Below are 18,790 nucleotides of genomic sequence, written 5' to 3'. Positions count from 1 at the left end.
ACAATGCAACAGCAAAACTCACAGGACACTATGTTGGAAATGAACTTCACAACTTGGGGAAGCTTTGGAAGGGGGGCTTGGAGGGTGAGTTGGAACAAAAGAGAGGGATTAACAATGTTCAACAAGACATGTACTAATTATCGTACTTATGAAACTGTAAGCCCTCTCTATATATCTTTACAACAACATAAAAATAAATGAGCTGGGCCCTGATGACTCAAACCTGTAATCCTAGCTACTCAGGAGGCAAATATCTGAGAATCTCAGCTCAAAGCCAGCCCAAACACTGAAGTCCATGAGTCTCTTATCTCCAATTTCCTCAGAAAACTGGAAATGGCACTGTGACTCAAGGCTTAGTAGCCTTGAGCTGAAGAGCTAAGGGGCAATGCCCAGGCCCAGGGTTCAAGTCCCAAAATAACCAAAATAAATAAATAAATAAATAAATAAATAAATAAATAACCAGGGAATGTTTTTGACATATATTGAGCAAGGATCCTACTAGACATTAAGTAATGCATTGAAAATAAAACATTTTCCTATACAATTATTGTATGCACAACCATATATTTCTCTTTTAAAAATTCCTTATATATAATTATAGGAGCCCAACGCTTCATTTAGCTTTTTTTTAGGCTTTTCCTTGTTCATCTAATGTAGCTAAAAATAGAGACAAGTCTATTTTTGCTCCTATAGGTTAACTATCGACCTTTATATATTTATTTGCTATGGCTCGTGAACCTACTGTTTGGGAGGTTCCCTCTGCTTTCCTCCCCCAGTTTCCTACCCTTATTTTATTTTATTTATTTTTTGCCAGTCCTGGGCTTGAGCTCAGGGCCTGAGCACTGTCATTGGACTTTTTTTTGGATATTTTTTATTGTAATTAATAAAAGGGTTACATGATATTTGCCAGATAGAAGGTGCATTAATTCACATACACTGATATCATTTCACATGTCTTGGTCCTCATTACCCTCCCCCACCCCTACCATCTCGTTTTCCCCCCTTCCCTATCCAATTTCAAATAACCAAATACAAATATATCCGATATATCAGATAACAAAGTGACATATTGTAACAATATGAGATAACCAAGGGACAGCAAAAGAGCTAAGAGATAACATAGTAGTACCTTAAGGACAACAAGCAATCATTACATGGCTTTTGTTTCTATATCCTAGAAATCCTTTGATTTAGCGTCATACTATACGACCTATGTATCAAGGATTTGCTCTATTGCAAATCTCTTCTAGGAGTGCCCAAGGTTTCTACTGATTATGACAGATGAGGGAAACCATTGAGCCTAAGTTCCTTTGAGTCTGGCTTACTTCACTTAATATGATTTTTTCTAAAACTTTCCATTTCCTAACAAATGCGGCGATGTCATTCTTTCTGACAGCAGCATAGAATTCCATTGTGTACAAATACCACAACTTGTTGATCCACTCATCAACTGAGGGAATCTAGGTTGGTTCCATATCTTTGCTATGGTGAATAATGCTGCAATGAACATTGTTGAGCTAGTGGATTTAGTATGCCCTAGATTCTGGATGATTGGTTATCCAAACAAAAGGTTCTTTTTACTTGGATTTAAAAATACTCAATTTTTCACAAATTTCTCATTTTTTGTTTTCAATGTAACAAATATTTTTATTACCACAGAAAACTCAAGATATCAGCATCAATCTCACTTGTTATCTTGAATTCTCAGTGAATTATACTAGCATCAACTCATGTTTTACTTCAGTGATGTTTTCCATGAGCAAAGGCTTGTATTTCTTCATATCTTCCTAGAATAACTAATTTGTGTATTAATTAGTATTTTAAATTATCTCTTGTTAATTTTCAGTTTTATTATACCCAGGTATATCATATATAATACATGATGTTTATAATAAAATATATATGCATAAATGATTGAATATATTATATATACATATACATGTAGGTACTTATGGAACTTATCTATCATATATCTATGTTACATGAGTACACATGTGTGCATATGGGTTTTAACAGAGTTGATCTTTATAATTAATCTCTCTTCAAACAGTCTTCTAAGGTGCAATCTTCAATTAATCCCATTTTTTAAAAGAAATGAATGATAAAGGCATTTTTACCTAAATAGCATCAACCTAGTCACTTTTATTTTGTTATCTTCCTATGTTCTGCCTTTTCTAGGTTTTATGTCAATACCTTTTTGTCAGCTCTTATCATAGCCATCATCTTTGGCCAAACTCAAACCCTGACTCTATGGAGGTCTCTTCTAGATATATCCCTAATTCTCATTTTTTTCCGATATAAAATAGAATCTTTCTAAGCCTTCTAGGCTGACCTAGAACTAGAATGTTTTTGGCTTAAGCCTCTAGAGAGCCAGACCAACAGAAGTGTGTCACCATTCTTGTTTTCTTTCTTTTCTTTTCTTGTGCTAAGGATGAAGATCAGGACCATAGACAGTCTAGGCAATAACTCTACCACTCATCCATACTCCAGCCTTCACTTGCATCTTATGCAATGACTAGAATGCACCAGCCTCACATCTACCAATCTCTTCACCCAATCACAGTATTAGTGGAGCCCCTTGGCAGGGCAGGAACCTACAAATCTCTTCTAGAAATATTTAATCCCTGACTAAAGGTTATTAATGTAGGTCAAATAGATAATGGCTTAAAAAACGTGTTAATGCCCTTCAGACTTGAAAAATATTAAAACTTATTTTAAACAAAATCAAATCTTATTACTTCCACTCCTCAAAACAATTACCAACTGCATTAGCTGAACTGGCTGTGCTATGCTGGAATTTCTAAAATTTTGTCAGATTTCTGAGTTACAGTTTGCAACCCAGAAAAGTTAAAACCATTGAAGAAGGGCCAGGAACATGCCTAGTAGAAGAGTGCTTGCCTCATGTATAAAGCCTTGGGTTTGATTCCTCCATACCACAAACACAGAAACAGCAGGAAGTGGTACTGTGGCTCAAGTGATAGAGCACTAGCCTTGAGAAAGTCTAATGACAGTGTCCAGGCCCTGAGTTCAAGCCACAGGACTGGCAGAAGAAAAGCCTATTCACGAGTTCAATTAAAATAAATAAATGAGTCCAGAAACTTGGGGTAGTGGTAGAGTGCTTGTCTTCCATGCACGAAGATCCAGGTTTGATTCCTCTGTACCACATACATAAAAACAGCAAGAAGTGGTTCTGTGGTCCAAACGTTAAAACTCTAGTATAAAATAGCCTCAAAGAAAATAAAGTACCTAGGAATTAGCTTAACTAAGAATGTAAAGGAACTTTTTGATGAAAACTTTAAAACCCTAAAAAAGGAAATTAAAGCAGAACTAAGGAAATGGAAAAAACTCCCATGCTCCTGGATTGCAAGAATCAACATTGTGAAAATGACAATCTTGCCAAGGGCTATCTACAAATTCAACGCAATACCCATCAATATCCCAATGGCATTCTTTAAAGAAATAGAAGAGGCAATTCAAAATTTCATATGGAATAATAAAAGACCCCGTATAGCAAAAACACTTCTTAGTAGAAAGAACAGCGCAGGAGGAATTTCAATTCCAAACTTTAGACTCTATTACAGGGCTATAATTCTCAAAACAGCTTGGTACTGGCACAAGAACAGGCCTGAAGACCAATGGAATAGAACTGAGGACCCAGATATTAAACCACAGACTTATGGCCACCTAATCTTTGACAAGGGAGCCAAAAAAAAAAAATAGAATGGAAGAAAGACAGCCTCTTCAACAAATGGTGCTGGCAGAAGTGGTTAAGCACCTGCAGAAAACTAAAGCTGGATCCTTCTTTGTCACCCTGTACTAGAATTAATGCCAAATGGATCAAAGACCTCGAGGTAAAAGCTGACACACTGAAAACTTTACAAGAAGGAATAGGAGATACATTAGACCTCCTTGGCATAGGTTGAAACTTTCTTAATAAGGACCAAAAATCACAACAAGTCAGAGAAAGGCTGGATAAGTGGGACTGCATTAAACTGCAGAGCTTTTGTATGGCAAAGGACATAGCTAGTAAATTAATTAGGAAGCCTACAGAGTGGGAGAAGATCTTCACCAACCATGCAACGGACAAAGGCCTCATATCTAAAATATATCAACAGCTCAAAAAATTGAATCACTCCAAAACTAATCTCCAAAGTAACAACCACCCCATTAAAAAATGGGCCAAAGACTTAAAGAGAGTCTTCTCTGAAGAAGAAACAGAAATGGCCTACCGACACATGAAGATATGCTCAACATCTCTGGTCATAAAAGAAATGCAAATCAAAACAACTCTAAGATTCCGCCTCACTCCAGTTAGAATAGCCAGGATCAGGAAAACAAATAATAACAGATGCTGGAGGGGATGTGGCCAGGAGGGATCACTACTACATTGTTGGTGGGAGTGCAAACTCATTCAACCACTATGGAAAGCAGTATGGTAGTGCCTCAAAGGGCTAAACATAGAACTCCCCTATGACCCAGCAATTTCACTACTTGGCATTTACCCAACCATCCAGAATCTAGGGCATACTAAATCCACTAGCTCAACAATGTTCATTGCAGCATTATTCACCATAGCAAAGATATGGAACCAACCCAGATGTCCCTCAATTGATGAGTGAATCAACAAGTTGTGGTATTTGTACACAATGGAATTCTATGCTGCTGTCAGAAAGAATGACATCACCCCAGACTCAAAGGAACTTAGGCTCAATGGTTTCCCTCATTTGTCATAATCAGTGGAAACGTTGGGCTCTACTAGCAGAGATCTGCAATAGAGCAAAACCTAGGTACATAAGGCCATGTAGTATGAAGCTAATTGAAAGGACCTCCAGGATATTGAAACAAAAGCCCTATAATGAATGATTGTTGTCCTTAATGTACTATGTTATCTCTCATCTCCTTTGCTGTCCCTTGGGTATCTCATATTGTTACAGTACCTCACTTTGTTATCTGATATATTGAATTTATTTGTATTTGGTTATTTGAAATTTGATAGGGAAGGGTGGAAAACCAAGAGGGGGGTCGGTGGGGGGGAGGGTAAAGGGTACCAAGACATGTGAAAGGGTATCAATGTATGTGAATTAATGCCCCTTCTATATGGCAAATATCATGTAACCCTTTTATTAATTACAATAAAAATATATAAAACAAAAGAAGTCCCCAGGACTAACTTTAGACCTTCAGTTCAAGCCCCAGGAATGTCAATCACAACAACAACAACAACTTCAAAATGAGCAACATAATTTGCCAGTATTCCTTTTTAGAAAATACAAATACAGAAATTTAAAGCTTTGTTCTCATAAGGGAAACAGATGAAAAAGAAGGAAGAAGAAGAAAGAAAGAAAAGCAACATAGATCCTAAAGCAGGGAATGAGAGGAATCATTTTTAAAAACAAGATAATAACAGAAGAAGAGGATAGCTCTCTGGAAAATTTAAAAGTTTCAAACTCACATTCAAACAAAGGAAAGGTTTGGTAAACTCTAGTAGAGAAAGATAAGAGTATTCAATTGACAATATGAGACCTGTATTTGAATGGTGTAAAACAGAGAAACTGGCTCTTTAATGTAGTATTTTGAAGTGAATACTACCACACCTAATGGAAAATATGTTCAGACTAGATTTTCATGGTCTTCAACTGCTCACACTTAGGATCTCAGAAATATTAAATGTATCAACCCTTCAGTGTCATTTCCTGTCTTTCATAATGAGACATAGATACTCAAACCATCATAATTTTCATGAGAAGAAAAGAACAAAGAAGCTTTTGATGATATCTGCATGGCAATTCTGCTAGGTTGTTTGAATATATGCCCATGTTTAAATTTCTACGTCATTGTTTACAAACTATAATAGCAAATTAAATTCATGACAAGTATGTACAAACTGAGTCCCAGACATTTATATTTTAGCAAGGCCTAATATTATCTATTATTCCTAAACATTTTGCTGAAAAGAACACTGCTGTAAATTTTAAAAGTGTATATTTGACAAAACAGTTGAAAGCCTGTGTTAGTTTAAGTGAAGAATTTTTTTTTTTCACATCAACTGGAACACAAAATTTTTCAGTGATCCATGAGGTTAGATGTAGGCAAAAGTTTTTTCATGGAAAACATAATGGGAACACTTGAAAGAATTAATACTCAATATTCCAAGTGAATTCACTCTTAAACAAATGATACTGAGATGGTATTTAAAAACATTTTGTATTAACAGTCTTGATTTCCCCATGAGTAAATTATCTAGGAGTTGTGAATCACCACAGCAGTATTTAAAGTGAGTTAATGTTTAATGGGAGCCCACGTATAAACAGTGTCCTCCAAGCATTTGTAATGTCTTCTAGGCACTCAATGAAGTACAAATGATTGTCTTATTTTGACAATACTGATTTAAACACTGTGTTCACAGCCAAATCAGTAGGAACAATATTTCTCTCACTAAATGGCTGAGATTGCCCTTTAGACTGAAAACATGAAAGCTACATACACTTTTTTCTTCTTCTGTTGATTTTGACTGCCAAACTTAAATATCCCTCTAATATTTACTTACTGGTGCTATTTGAGTAATTATGGTTCAACTGTTTGCTGATCATTAAATCCATATATGCCACTGATGTTCTATATAGACACACTATAGATTTCTTTGGGCTTATTATCTACATTTCTATTTTTAATCTGTTGTCTTGATCCTACCCTAAAAGTTCAAATACAATCAACTACAATAATGATATTTTCTAAATTCTACCCTAAATTTCTCTAAATACCCATGAACTTATTCCTTTTCCTATATTTGTTTTTATAATCATACTGTTGTCAGTTTTATGGATGAATTTTTTTCACTTTGTCTAAAGCATAAATGTAAGCCTTGTACCCTGAAACAATACATAAACAGAGAGAATAGAAATCAAAGTATGTAAAATCTATAAACATTCCTCAAACCCTTAAAATACTCAGTAACTTTAGTCAATTTTCCCATGTCTTCTCAAAGGAACAGAGGTTCAAACAGATAGTTGATTAACTTAAATCTCCTTCACTGTCTCCTGTAGGCATTAATAACTAGAACAATGTCAAAGCTGCCAAGAGAAGTTGAATAAAACAAACAGGAAAAAAGTATTACAATGGAAAAGCTTAAAGCTAACTATCATATAGCTAACTGTGAGCTATTTTTAGAGTCCCTACTATTTGAATGATATGTAACAAAATGTCACCAACTGAATTATATTCAGTAAACAAAAATTCCTTATAAACAGATCAAATATTAGGAAAAAAGGCATAGGCAGAAGATATCATTTTAGAGCTCCTAGCTGGTTAATCTGAAAGCAAGAGTTGTTTTATTTGCTAGTTCAGACATTTGAGACTAGGCATTAAACAAGATCACCTTTAAAACTGAGGGGAAATTAGTTGTTCAACATTGTAGGGTGGTCAGCAAATTGAAAGTTGTTTACCATTATAAAATGATCATTGTATATAACATCTAAATCATATTTGACTAAGTGAGAATTGAGGTAAAATATTTTATTAGTTTATTAGCTTGTTAGTTCCTAAACTAATAAACTCTCAATCTGAAAGTTTTATGTCATGTAATTCAATTATTCTTGTATGTTTCTAAAAAAGTTTAAGTAATATGGTATTTTACAATAAACCAAACATTTCTTTTAAGTTCACATGCCATCTATCCTCATTTTCTCTTCAAGTCTTTACACAAAATTCACTATTTTACTCAGCCCTTCCTGATCTATCATTCTAAAAGTTCATGCTTCTTTAGTTTTTTCCCCTATCACTATATAATAACATTACAGGTTTAATTTATTTGACTTTTTGCCTACTATACATGCCACTGGGTAACCTTCAAGAATTCAGTCTCCTTGTAATTTTGAATATCAGTGTTTATCAGATAAAGTAGGCAATACAATATACATTTGTTGAATAAATAAAAAGAAGTGGATGAAAGCTGGCAACCATTGTTTTAGGGGTGCACTTTCTATGGTTAGCTATTTTTTCCAATTAAGAGTTTAACCAAAATAACTATTAGACCTCATGTTGTGTGTTCCTCATCTTCAACAATGAATATCACAAAAATTGAATGTAAATCATATGTCCTGCTTTTCGGAACAATTCATTCTCTATAAAGTGTGTAAGTTGATCCAGGTAACATATTTTTAACTACCAAAATCCTCTTGAATGGCATGACAGGTTGTTATTCCTCTCAAGCTTTAATATCACCAGTATAAATGATGACAAACCTAAAGTGGCAACTGGTATTCATGTGCTCCTGAGTTTGCTTGGCTTGTTCACTGCCAACATTCATTCTGAAAAATGAATAATTCTTTACTGGCATTTTATGTTTATGTGATTTTAAATAAAATCCAGGACACTTGTTTCTCTTTAAAAGTAAAATATCTGACATAAAAGGGTAATGTTCTTATAACAAAAGTAAGTAGATTTGAGAGGTTTTCTATCTCAGATCTGACATTCTTTCTCCAGTTTGTCATATTCTACCACTTACTCTACAGTATATCATACACTGTCATTTAGTATCCAGATATGGAAGATTCTTAAAAAGTCCTCTGAAGCATAGACTCGGTTCCTACTTAACTTCACATTGGCTCCATTAAGTTTTATCACCTCAAACAGATTTCACTCTGAAAATCTGCTTGATTTTATTAAATATTTGGATCTGGGTATTTTTAAATGCAATGTAAAAGAATGCTGTGTGGGTAGAATAACATAAGAATCATTTATATGTTTTGAAGCAAAAGTTGTCTCCAAAGATTATAATCTTATAATAGCCAATATTAGTAAGTCGCTGGTGGCCTAGGCCTGTAATCTTATGCGCAGGGGGATGAGCTATAAGGATTATGGTACTATTGTAGTCAGGGCAGGAAAGCCCATGAGACACCTATCTCTAACCATAGAAAAACAAGAAGGAGATCTATGGCTCATGATCACCAGCCTTGAGCAGGAAAAATAAGAGAGAAGAAAGGAGGAGTAGGAGGAGCAGGAGAAGGTGGAGAGGACGATCAGGAGAAGGCAGAGAAGGAGGAGGAGGAAGAGGAGGAGGAGCAGGAGGAGGAGGAGGAGGAGAAGAAGAAGGAGGAGGAGGAGGAGGAGGAGAAGAAGGAGAAGAAAAAAAAAGAAGAAGGAATGAGGAGAAGGAGAACAGAAGGAGAATGAGGAGAAGGAGAAGGAGAAGTAGAAGGAGGAGGAGAAGGAGAAGTAGAAGGAGGAGGAGAAGGAGAAGTAGAAGGAGGAGGAGAAGGAGAAGATGAAGGAGGGGGAGTATAATTGTCATAAAAAAGGAAACATAAATTGTGATTAATAATTCTAGATGATTAACATTATGGTGAGAAGTAAAGGCTTTATTAAAATAGTTTATTTTACTCTTTTTTGTTTTAATTATCTGTAAGTAGTTCTACAAAGGAGCTATGATTCACCAAAGTGTTTTTTAAGTACAATGCAACTTGATCAAGGTCTCCACTTTCAACACCCTCACCATTCCCTTCCCTACGCACTCCTTCATCTCAGTCTAGGAGACGTTCATGGTGGAGTGAAGCATGCGTTTGAGGTTATTATTACCAATCACCAATGAGGTCTATGTCACATTTTAGCAAAACTATTTCTCAGTTTTCTAAATATGTAAACCCAAGATCATAGGAGCAATTTTAACTGCAGTCATCAATGACCCCTTGGTAGGACTGAAGTGGCACTGCTACTTGTGGCTATCATGTTCAGTCTTCAAACCACACTTCTAAAAAAGAAGTTAGGAAAATATTCATGAAAATGAAAATAGAATAGCAACTGTGGAGATAACAAAACAAAACAACAAAACCATTGCCAAAAAGCAGTTGTCACCAGATGCAGATCCCTGGAACTCTCTACTTAAACAAAATCAGAGAAGGATGAATAGATAATAGAACTGGCATAGAATTCAATTTTGATACAATTACAGAGCTTTTACAAAATTTCGCATTTCAGGAGTTTTACAAGGTGGTGTCAATACATAAACACAGTGCATCATGATCTGCGTCGCCACTTTCAACATTTTCATCCTCCATTGAACATAACCAGTATTCAAAAAATATACATTCATGGGCCAGGAGTTTGGCCTAGTGGTAGAGTGCTTGCCTAGTGTGCACAAAGACCTAGGTTCGATTCCTCAGTCCCACAAACATAGAAAAAAGACAGAAGTGGTGCTGTGGCTCAAGTGGTAGAGCTCTGGCCTTGAGAAAGCCCAAGGACAGTACACATGTCCTGAGCTGAAGCCCAAGACTGGAAAAAAATATACATTCAGGTATATCTCCAATGGATTTGCATAATAATAAGATACATTGAGATATATTTAATGTCTGCATTGTCCATTATAACCATTGATATGGATACAGTTATTCTTTTTCAAAAAATTGGATGAAGCAATCTCCTCCTTTATAAGAATAAAAGAGATGTATTGTATATGAAAGAATAACTTGCATAAATGCACCTTTGTAACTGTCAGGAAGATGTTTTTCATAGTTATAAACCAAAGAGCATAAAACTTATAATTGTCTAGGAAATAAATCTTTAAATCTCTTTTTACTAATAGTCACATTTCAAACTTTTTATGTACTAAACTTTTTCTTACTCATTTATTTTAGAGATAGAAACAAAAACAAGCCAAATAAACAATTAAGCAAAAGATTGACATTAAATCTGTGAATGGTGAAGGCGCTGAAAGATTTAAACATGCAGAGTGAATAATGTTAAAATGTGTTAGCTCTATTAATAAACTTTGAAACTATATTCAAACTGGCACAAAAAATGAAATCTACATTTATGTTTCCTTGATTGTTAATGCATTTAAAAATATCCTAATTCATAATATATCTTTTTCTGTAACAAAATGTAAGCACTGAGATTCTTTATGGAGTATTTAATTCTCACTGGCTGACCATCCACCAACTGTCCTTTAAAGTCTGTATTCACAAACCAAAACCATAGCTAATCCTCACTAAAGAACATTTATGGTATTTCATTCACAAAATTAACTTTTTAAAAATTCAAAATTTAGTCTCTAATTTTATTGCAGAAGAAGTTGATTAGTAATTGTGTAGAACATTACATTTCCTATACTCCCAACTTGCTTGGCACCTGTTTTATACCTATTTCTATTTTTTTGCAGGAGGTTAAAAAAAAGGAATAGAAATGAGGCTTAGATCAGCAAACTCTCTACTCATTTTTAACTATGAAGAAGGATTATTGGGTAAGGGAGTAATTTCATTTGTTACTCTAATGGACCCTGTTAGCTAATCTTGAATTATCTAGATGGATCAAGCTATTCTTTACAAACAGAAATTAGCCAGACTGCACTTCACTGACAAATTCACAAGGTGCTTCCACTTTAGAACTGCAGTGGAGCTCAGAAAAGAACCATAAAATAATACAAGTCACAGAAAGCCAAGAATCAATAATGCTAAACTGAAACTTACTATTGCTAACAGCTCTAAGTGTCTCATCTGGTGATTTCATGAGTCTGTTTTCTAAATACAAAATTTAAAAAAAGATAAAAAGAAAAGAAAATCTTATAGAGATGTGCAATTTGAACATACTTTTGGTGTTAACGGAGCAGAAACTTTCTAAGCTTTCAACCAATCATCATTAATCAACCCCCAATCAATAAGAAGCACCATAGCCATAGACTCATTTCACTTACCCATGATAGTTAAGGCCGTAGCTTTTGTTAATTCTTCTTTCATTGACTCTATTACTTCTAAATTACCACCATCCAGGTTGCATCTATTTATGGTTCCATTGCCTGAACTGATCCAATAAAGCTTGTTTTCCACATAGTCTATTGATAGACCTGTAATTAAATTATACAGTTTAAACATAATAGCAGTCAGTTAAACTGTTCACCTAACACCACTAGAAAAACAAAAGTTGAAAGTTCAGCTTTTTCTTTAGAAAATAAAAACTGCCTAATAGGGAAATAGCTAATGAACTGGATAAGAAATATTATACTTTTATAGACACTTAATGGTTATCACCATTGATTTTCAAAGCATTTTGTGACATAGAGACAAACGGTAGCTCATATTATAGATAAGGAAAATGGTGATCAGACTAGGAAAAAAACTTGTGTTCTCATTAGAAATCTATTTACTTACTGGCCTACCCAGCAATATCAGGGCCCACATGGTAACATTACTCAGAGGATTCACACTGTTCTCTGTTATACCAATGGCATAGGTACTGGAACAAACAGAGCATAAACTGTCTCTACAGTCTTATTCAGAAAAGAGAATTAAAATACAAATTACCATTTGCTTTCATAATTTCTTGGAATAAGTGGACTATTTTAGCTATTACTCATTGGCTACCAGAGCTATGTCATTCTATTTTTAACCTGAGATTAGAAATATCATGGCTGGGTCAGGAGTGTGGCCTAGTAGTAGAGTACTTTCCAAGCATGCAGGAAGCCTTGGGTTCTATTCATCAGTAGCACATACACAGAAATAGTCAGAGGTGGTGCTGTGGCTGAGGTGGTAAAGCGCTAGCCTTGAGAAAGTCCAAGGACAGTGCCACACTCTGATTTCAAGTGCCAAGGCTGGCAAAAGATTAATATATATATAAACATATATATATATATATAACATAGCATAAAATGTAATGCACATATTAAAAGCATAATGTAAATCTCCCCAAATGAAAAATTAACAAATATGTCAATGAAAATATGAAGCTTGTCTATATATGTGGCTATTGTGAATACTGAGATATGGCTCAAGTACAATCATGACAAATTAAAAAAGAAAAAAAAAAGCAGCAGTTCACTTGCACACAACTATATTATTCCCAAGTGCAGGGATTCACAGAACAGAGAGTAGCATTGATTTATAAGACAAATTTCATTCAAGTAGAAATAATCCAACAATTTTGAAAAATATATCAGCTTCTTACTGAACTTACGGTATATTTTCTAACAGAAGTCTGGAAGGTTCATGACAGAATACATAAAGTTAGATATTTCAGGAATGCAGTTTTCTGACTAGTTGATAACCAAAGAGGGTGGGTTACTTTAATTACAAAACAAAACAAAAGAAAATGAAAGAATGCCAACAAACACAGACACACAAAAATAGTGAAGTAAAGCTCTTGCAGACATATTCTATATAGTATAAAATATTCTAGGTGAAAATTTTCACAGCTTTACCTATCTTATGAGGGCAATTTTTATTATTCTATAGTTTCCTAAGCATTATAAATTATTAAGATATACTGTAGCTATTTTATGGTTTTTGTAGATTTTCAAACCTGCTTATATTATTTAATTGTAAGTAATATCACAAAAATATAAAAATACATTTTAATGGCATCTTACATAATTACAAAATATTTAACAAATCATGAAGAAGGGTAGTCAGAATTCCACAAACCAGTCAAAGTAGACCATAGGTCCTAGCTCTCCAAATGGCTTCCAGAAAGGGAAATGAAGCATGCTTGGGGTGATTATGTACAAAGGAGCTCAGGCATCCTTCTTTGTTACCCTGAACCAGTATTAATTCCAAATGGATCAAAGACCTCGAGATAAAAGCAGACACACTGACAACTTTACAAGAAGAAATAGGAGATACAGTGGTCTCCTTGGCACAGGTGAAAACTTTCTTAATAAGGACCCAGAAACACAACAAGTAAGAGGAAATCGGGACAAGTTAGACTGCATTAAACTGCAGAGCTGTATGGCAAAGGACATAGCTAGCAAACTAACTACAAAGCCTATAGAGTGGGAGAAGATCTCCAAAATCCAAAGTCTTCATATCAAAAATATACCAACAACTCAAAAAATTGAATCACTCCAAAATTAATCTCCAAAGAAACAACCATCCCATTAAAAGATGGGCCAAAGACTTAAAGAGAGTCTTCTCTGAAGAAGAAACAAAAATGGCCTATAGACACATGAAGAAATGCTCAACATCCCTGGTCATAAAAAAAATGCAAATCAAAACAACTCTAAGATTCCACCTCACTCCAGCTAGAATGGCCAGGATCAAGAAATCTAATAACAACAGATGCTGGCAGGGATGTGGCCAGGAGGGTTCACTACTACACTGTTGGTGGGAGTGCAAACTCGTTCAACCACTATAGAAAGCAGTATGGCAGTTCCTCAAAAGACTAAACATAGAGCTCCCCTATGACAAGCAATTCCACTACTTGGCATTTACCCTATCATCCAGAAACAAAGGCATACTAAATCCACCAGCACAATGATGTTCATTGCAGCACTATTTACCATAGCATAAATATGGAACCAACCCAAATGCCCCTCAGTTGATGAATGCATCAACAAGATGTGGTATTTGTACACAATGGAATTCTATGCTGCTGTCAGAAAGAACCACATCGACGCATTTGTTAGGAAATGGAAAGACTTAGAAAAGATCATATTAAGTGAAGTAAGCCAGACTCAAAGGAACATTGGCTCAATGGTTTCCCTCATTTGTCTTAATCAGTAGAAACCTTGGGCTCTCCTAGCAGAGATTTATAATAGAACAAAACCTAGATACACAAGGCCATATAGTATGACACTAAATGTAAGGACCTCCTGGACATAGAAACGAAAGCCATAGAATGAGTGATTGTTATCCTTAATGTACTATGTTATCTATCTCTATTGCTGTCCCTTGGTTATCTCATATTGTTAGTATTTCACCTTGTTATCTGGTATATTGTATATATGCATATTTGGTTATTTGAAATAGGATAGGGAAGGTGGGGAGACAAGATGAGGGGTTGGGGTGAGGAGAAGGAATTGGGGACCAAAATATGAGAAAGGGCATTAATGTTTGTGAAGTAATGCACCTTCTATCTGATGAATATAATGTAACTCTTCTATTAATTATAATAAAAATATATGGGGGGAAAAAGGAGCTCAGGTGCCAGAGGAGGGTGTATGCTCCAGGGACAGACCTGAAAACTCGGAAGGAATAGAACAACTGGTCAGACCTCTAACGTCCTCTACCCTGGATGAATATACAGATAATTACTTCTGCTTAACAGAAATAAAAAGATAATGTGGTTGGACTGTTGGCTCAAGCCTGTAATCCTAGCTATTCAGGAGGCTGAGATCTGAGGATCAAGGTTCAAAGACAGCCTCCACACAAAAGGACCTGAGAATCTGATCTCCAATTATCTTCTAGAAAATGGGAAGTGGGGCTTGGTGGTAGCCTTGTGCTGAAGAGCTCAGGGACATGCCCAGGCCCATGGGTAGTATGGTAGCCTTGAGCTAAAGAGCTCAGGGACAGCAGGCATGGTGAGGTTAAACCCCATGACTCACAAAAAGATAAGAAAAAAAAGGAAGGAAGGAAGGAAAAGAAAAGAAAGAAAAAAGATAAGGAGACAAAAAGAAGTGACTAACAGACAATTAAATGTGTCTCCCTGATTGGGCATCTCATTCATAAGCCTGATGTTCGTGTCCTTTATGAGGGGAAAGTTGGACACAGGACCAGTTCAGTAAAAGGGTCAGGTAAGGGTTTCCACTCTTCATATTGTAGAGGCCCATGGTCCCTTATATTGGAGACGTTAAGTGAATTTACCTTCAGTTATGGAACCTTGTACTTAGCTCTCAATTGTCTCCCAAAGGTTTTCTTTTTGTATAGGAATGATATAAACTCTCCTTGAAAACTTATCTCTAGTAGCCAATTTAAACTTCTGCTTTGTTTTCTATTTACATACTTAATTCACAACAAAAATCACTACAAATTAATGACACAATGTATAACTTAGAAATTTCTGTTTCTAAAGTTTTATAAGAAAATTGAACCACTACATTGATGGAAAATTAGTTTTAAATATGTAGTTCATTGGTGCTCGTGACTATTTTAAACAGTTTGTCTCAGGACAAACTGTCAGAGATCTCCATTTATAGATTGTTGTGTTTCATTTCCTCTGGATTCATTTGCTGACTTGAGCATTGGCATGATGCTTTTTGTTTCAGTAAAAGATGGTATTACTCAAAGAAAACCCTGTGTTCTACTTCTTACGAATTAGTGTCTGGAAGCAGTATATCACACAGTGATCTCTTTATCCACAGCCCTATGGGAGAAATTTCCTGTAGTGCCCTTTGCCAGATAAAGCTGTACGTAGAAAATACAAAAATTTACCTGATCATATTTCTCTTCACTTTGGCTGCAAGGCAGCTGAGGAGTCAGAATTGTGGGCAAATCCACTAGTTATAAATGGATCACACTTACACTGTTAGCTTCACTTTTAACTTTAATAGAGTAATCTGTTATTTTCTTTCAGCTAGTTTATTCATCAATAATCCTCCTACCATTTCTTAGAGAATGCTAAAGATTCCTGATGCCAAATTACTCTAAAACATCTGAACTTTCTCTTCCTCCAAATAAACTGCAGATTTCCATTTCTGTGGTGTAGAAAGCAGAATTAAGCAGCGTAAGAATGACCACACTTGGGACGGAGATCATCAGGGTGTATTAACAAATATTTTTGCTGTGGACCCTGAGTGCATACAAGAAAGGTCTGTAGACTCTTATCAGCCAGTCATGTTCATGTCTTGGGTGCCCAGAAGAGGGAAAAAAATAAAAAAATACAGACACACAGCATAAAGTCAAAATGGATGGTTTACTTAATTAAATATATTGGGAAAATTAGAAGTGCCTTTGAGGAGTTATTCCTCATAAGTAAAAGTATTCTTACAAAAGAATTTTTTATTTAAGAATTTATTAACATTGATTTTTTTACATTATATTTCAAATGACATGTTTAAAAAATAAGTATTCAAGAAGGGACTCATATACAATCACTGGCACTTAGATTTTAGAATAAAATTAAGCTGAAGGTTTGTATGTTATAGATACATATTAATCTATGTAATAAAACATTATGTCTATAGAGTCATAGATTTTTATGTCTATGTTGTTGTGTTTATATTTCAAATACCATGTCCATAGCATTGGTTATGCAAATATTGAGTCCTCGCTCTTGTACTGTTTGGATCTAATAGCCACACATTAAGGATGCCATGTGCCTTTAATTCCTTTGGTCTTGACTTGTCTCACTCAACATGATTCGCTCCAGATTCATTCACTTCCCTCCAAATGCTTGTCTTGTCTGTTAGCTATGTAGAAGTCCATCGTGTATGTGTGTGTGTGTGTATGTGTGCATATATATATCTCACATTTTCTGTATCCATTCATCTGCTGTAGGGCCTCTGGACTGTTTCCATCACCTGGCTATTGTGAATAGTGTAGAGATGAACATAACTGATCAGGTTTCCTTAACATATCCTGGGTTATGATGTTCAGGTGTTCAGGATAGATGCCCCGGAGTGGTGTGGTATGGCGGGATCATAGGAAAGGTCTATTTTCAATTTTTTAAAGAGTCCTCCACACTGCTTTCCAGAGAGGCTGAACTTGCTTACAATCCCACCAACAGTTCAGTAAGGTTCGTTTTTCCACACAGCCTTGCTAGCCTCTGTCATTGTCTGAGTTCAAAATCTTGGCCATTCTTGTTGGGGTAAGGTGGTGTCTTAGGGTTGTTTTTATTTACATTTCCTTTATGACCATGAATGATGAGCTTTTTCTCATATGCTTTTCTGCCATTTTAACTTCTTCTTGATAAGTCTTCTTTTGATAAGTCTCTCTTTAGTTCCCTTGCCCATTTAATGATTGGTTTGTTGGGTTTGGGGGAGGGGATTAGTTTCTTGAGTTCCTGGGAGATATTGGATATTAAGCATTTGTCTGATATATTATTGGTAAATATCTTTTCCCAGTTGGTTGGCTGTCTTTATACTTTAGTAGCTGTGCTTTTATCTGTGCAGAAACTTTTTTTTTTGGTAGTCTCATTTATCGAGTCTCTTTCCAAACTGTTGTGACCCTGGGATTCTGTTCTGGAAGGTTTTGCTGTGCATATGAGTACCAGTGTCTCTCCAACTGTATCATGTAGCAGTTTCAAGGTTTCCGATCTGATATTGAGGTCTTTGATCCATTTTTAGTTAATGCTTCTGCATGGTGAAAGGCTAGGGTCAATTTGTTTGATATACTTTATTGAAATCATTTTTGAACAAGGTTTTTTGCTTTAATACATAAAAAAATTTCACTCATCCAAGCAGGTGTTAAATCTTAAATACTCAAATGCTGAGATCTGTGGATTGTAGCTCATAGCTAGCCCAATTAGAGAAGTCTATAACGTCTATGAAACAAATCTCCAATTAAGCATTAAAAAGCCACAGGTGAAGGTGGGGTTTAAGTGACAGAGAACTACCATTGAGATTACAAAAACAAAAACAAAATCAAACAAACAAGCAAAAAACATGGAAAGCAGCAACACTCATAGTTCAAGTCTCCAGATTGGCCAAAAAGACAAAGAAAAAAGGTAAAAAGATTACTTTGTCGTGGACTAATATTTGTTTAACACAATTGAAGCTAAATTTTAGACTGCTAAAAAAAGTACAAGACATTTTTCAGCAAAACTTTTATTTATTTTGAACTCAGCTGGATGTAGTTCTCATAAAGTAACTTAGAATAAGCTATGTAATATGAAATAGATACAAAAAAGAAATCAACATTTGAATTGAGAAATTTTATGGGAAGAAATCAATGTGCTTCTATCAATCTTGTTATTTTAAACAGTGTCTACTCTGCTACTTATATTCCTTATGGAATCCAAACTATTCTGTTATCATAGTGTATTTGAACATCTTAATGTAAATTGACCGGTTTATTTTGAGTCAATATAATTTGCTGAAATTATAGAGCTTCTCTCATATGAACACAACCCATACTTTTATGTAAAAGAACAG

At 35.2% G+C, this 18,790-nt stretch overlaps 1 protein-coding gene across 1 annotated transcript in view; it reads right to left on the bottom strand.

The window, feature by feature from the left end:
* The window catches only part of Lrp1b (LDL receptor related protein 1B), a 1,652,823-nt gene that overhangs the window by 488,083 nt on the left and 1,145,950 nt on the right, over nucleotides 1-18,790 (bottom strand). Inside the window, exon 32 of the mRNA XM_090342868.1 lies at nucleotides 11,684-11,833. Within this exon, the coding sequence (XP_090198994.1) occupies nucleotides 11,684-11,833 (150 nt within the window). The remainder of the gene's footprint in view (nucleotides 1-11,683; nucleotides 11,834-18,790) is intronic.

The sequence above is a fragment of the Megascapheus bottae genome, chromosome 12, assembly GCF_031878675.1.
Source record: "Megascapheus bottae isolate mThoBot1 chromosome 12, mThoBot2.hap1, whole genome shotgun sequence".
NCBI lineage: Eukaryota > Metazoa > Chordata > Mammalia > Rodentia > Geomyidae > Megascapheus > Megascapheus bottae.
This window is presented reverse-complemented; position numbering and strand designations above follow the sequence as displayed.